The 3,307-nt window shown below is 59.1% G+C and overlaps 1 protein-coding gene across 1 annotated transcript; it reads left to right on the forward strand.

Moving 5' to 3' along the window:
• Window positions 1-429: 429 nt before the first annotated feature.
• On the forward strand, window positions 430-2,176 carry LOC100590834 (cancer/testis antigen 1-like). The gene is made up of 3 exons (XM_030806847.1): window positions 430-863; window positions 1,522-1,656; window positions 1,886-2,176. The coding sequence occupies exons 1-3, from the start codon at window positions 595-597 to the stop codon at window positions 2,022-2,024; spliced, it is 543 nt and encodes a 180-aa protein (XP_030662707.1). The 5' UTR covers window positions 430-594; the 3' UTR covers window positions 2,025-2,176.
• Window positions 2,177-3,307: the final 1,131 nt, after the last annotated feature.

The raw sequence follows: 3,307 nt of genomic DNA on the forward strand, positions 1-3,307 counted from the left end.
CCTGGCACCCGAGAGACCTTGGCTGGCGGGAGGCCACTCCCACCCGACATGCAATTCCAGCTACCCCACCAGCTGGGCGACCAGGACAGGGACGGAGGCTGCTGAGCCCAGTTACAGGCCTGCCCCCGGGGTCTGTCCTGGGCGCTCCCCCAAGGACAGACAGGGCAGGCAGGGTCCGGGACGATGGCCGCACAGCCCCCGGCCCCGTGTTCCCAGGCCCATCTTGCTCCTGGATGTGAGGGAGACCCGGGGGATGGGACAGGCTGGGCCCCGCAGTGCCTGACTCCCTGCAGGGCTCCCAGGACAGGGGTCCGGCGGACAGCCTGCTGCTCAGGGGTGAGGGGTCCAAACTGGCATCGCGGCCACCTTCCGGCCCGGGCTCTCTTGGGGGGGGGGTTGGTGAGAACCAGTCACGTGCTCCGGGGCTCACCCGGGGTCTCCCAGGGCCGGAAGTAGGGCCCCTGTGCGCAGGCGCCCTGAAGATCCCGGGCTGCCCATCTCACTCCAGGGGGTGGAACTTCTTCCTGCAGCCTCCCTGCCTCCGCGTCCTCGTGGTCCCTGACTTTCTGAGCGCTGCACAGAGGCCCAGGAGCCATGCAGGCCGCAGGCCAGGGCACAGGGGGCGCGGCAGGTGATGCTGATGGCCCAGGAGGCCCTGGCGTTCCTGGTGGCCCAGGGGGCGATGCTGGCGGCCCAGGAGAGGCGGGTGCTGCGGACAGCGGAGATCCCCAGGGCGCAGGAGCAGCAAGGGCCTCGGGGCCGGGAGGAGGCGCCCCGCGGAGTCCGAATGGCGCTGCCACTTCTGCGCAGGATGGAAGCTGCCCCTGCAGGGCCAGGAGGCCAGATACCCGCGTGCTTCAGTTGTATCCTGTTCTGTTCTGTTCTGTTCTGTTCTGTTCTGTTCTGTTCTGTTCTGTTCTGTTCTAGGACGTTCTGGTGGCGGGGTGGGGGCCGTGAGATGGGGACAACAGGGTCAAGAGGTGGGGGGCAGGGCCAGGAGGTGGGTGAGGGCAGGGCCAGGTGCGGGAGGTGGGGTTTGGGAGATGGGGGTAAGGGGCCGGGTGGGGTTGGGGTGGGGGCTGGGAGTTGGAGGTCGAGGGGTGGCTCAGAGGAAGGGAGTAGGTAGGGGATGGGAGGTGGACCATGTGTGCAGTTGGTTGCTGGGCGATGGGGTGAGGGGCAAGGGGACAGGAGACAGGGGTTCTTGGGTGTCTGAAGGGATCAGGAGTTGGGGGGAAGCGTGCAAGGTGGGAGCCGGTGGCTGGGTGTGGGCTGGATGGGGGGGTGTCAAGCGATGGGGAGAGGTCCCAGCTGATGTGGCAGGGGGCATGGTGGGGAGGGCCTTGGAAGGGCACGCAGGAGTCAGCTTGAGGTGCAACAGAGGAAAGTGGGGAATCAAGACAGCTGGGTGGGGTTGCTGCAGGACCTGGGCCAGTGCGTGGGGAGACAGCCTGGGTCGGGGGGATGAGGTGGGCACCGACCAAATCCTAGGATATGGCTCCTTAACCGGGTCCCCACCAGCCACATCACGATGCCTTTCTCGTCGCCCATGGAAGCGGAGCTGGTCCGCAGGATCCTGTCCCTGGATGCCGCACCGCTTCCCCGACCAGAGGCGGTTCTGAAGGACTTCACCGTGTCCGGCAACCTACTGTTTATGTCAGTTCGGGACCAGGACAGGGAAGGCACTGGGCGGATGAGGGTGGTGGGTTGAGGGCTGGGATCCGCCTCCCCAGAGAGGCAGAAAGCTAGAGACCTGGGAACACCCAAACACAAGGTGTCAGAACAGAGACCTGGTGCACCAGGCCCACCGCCACCCGAGGGAGCCTGGGGAGATGGGTGCAGAGGTGTCGCCTTTAACGTGATGTTCTTCGCCCCTCGCGTTTAGCCGACTGACTGCTGCAGACCACCGCCAACTCCAGCTCTCCATCGGCTCCTGTCTCCAGCAGCTTTCCCTGTTGATGTGGGTCATGCAGTGCTTTCTGCCCATGTTTTTGGCTCTGCTTCACTCAGGACAGAGGCGCTAAGCCCAGCCTGGTGCCCCTTCCTAGGTCATGCCTCCTCCCCTAGGGGATGGTCCCTGCACGAGTGGCCACTTCATTGTGGGGGCCTGATTGTTTGTCGCTGGAGGAGGGCGGCTTACATGTTTGTTTCTGTAGAAAATAAAACCGAGCTACGATTCCGTGTCTGAGTCTCTTTTCAGCGAGCGCAGGCACCTTGGGACTTGCATGCCCTTGTCCTCGGGTTGCAGGGGAGGCTCTGAGCTTCACAGATTGAAGTAGCACAAGGTAACGGGAGACAATTTGGGAAATGGGGGAAAATGAAAAGCCACTGGGTCCCGCCGTTCAGCATTAACTACCGTGGACATTTTAGAATATTTTCCTCAATACACTTGCATTTATATGTTAAATACATGACAGTAGCATATATAATGTTTTTCCAGGTCAGCATTAAATTTTTTCCCAAATTGTTTTCGTTGAACATACAAGCTTTTGTGCTTTCTAAAAATGCTTCAAAAACATGTACTTGAATAGATGCATAAAACCAGCATTATTTCACCATTAAACATGTGATACGGGCCGGGCATGGTGGCGCGCACCTGTATTCCCAGCGTTCTGGGAGGCTCAGCTGGGAGGATGGCTTGAGACCTGCAGTTGGAGGCCACCCTGGGCAATGTAGGAAGATTCTGTAAGAATCATTTAAAAATTAGGGGTGGAGGGAGTGGGGGCAGGCACCTGTAGTCCCAGTTACTCAGGAGGCTGACATGGGAGGGTGGCTTGAGTCCAGGATCTCGAGGCTGCAGTGAGCTATGAATGCATCCCTGAGCTCCAGCCTTGGCGACAGAGCGAGACCCTGACTCTAAAGTAATAATAATAGTAACAATGTGAATGACGTAAAATGTTTGTAAACACGTAATGTTAACAAAACACAGATTGTCTTACTGCTCGCAGAGTCCAATGAACAAGAGCAAGGTTTGCTGTAAAGAAACGGACTTTCTGCCATGCTTGGTTTAGGGGAAGACGTACAGGCTCCTGCCTTTAAGGGCACTGCTTCCCACTGGGGGCAGAAAGCAGGGCCTTTTAAAGGGGACTTGGCATAAATAGTAGGCAGGGGAGGGAGCAGGCAGCTGCGGGGTCTACGTGACTTGCTGAGGTGCCTTGTCTGTGGGGAGGTCACGCTGGCACCATCTTGGGCAGAGGTAGGTTGGAAAGGGGCTGTTTGACAAAGCAAAACAGACATATGCTTGAGCTGTGTTCTGGGATGCTCTTAAGTTGCCTGGAGACAACTTGATCCCTTTGAGTTTTGTTTT

Source organism: Nomascus leucogenys, chromosome X, assembly GCF_006542625.1.
Source record: "Nomascus leucogenys isolate Asia chromosome X, Asia_NLE_v1, whole genome shotgun sequence".
NCBI lineage: Eukaryota > Metazoa > Chordata > Mammalia > Primates > Hylobatidae > Nomascus > Nomascus leucogenys.

Bases quoted from the DNA above. Each gene is read 5' to 3' on its own strand.
- LOC100590834 (XM_030806847.1), top strand. From the start codon at position 595: ATGCAGGCCGCAGGCCAGGGCACAGGGGGCGCGGCAGGTGATGCTGAT. The intron at 864-1,521 runs GTATCCTGTTCT...GGTCCCCACCAG, and splicing joins GATACCCGCGTGCTTCAGTT to CCACATCACGATGCCTTTCT. The intron at 1,657-1,885 runs GTCAGTTCGGGA...CCTCGCGTTTAG, and splicing joins TCCGGCAACCTACTGTTTAT to CCGACTGACTGCTGCAGACC.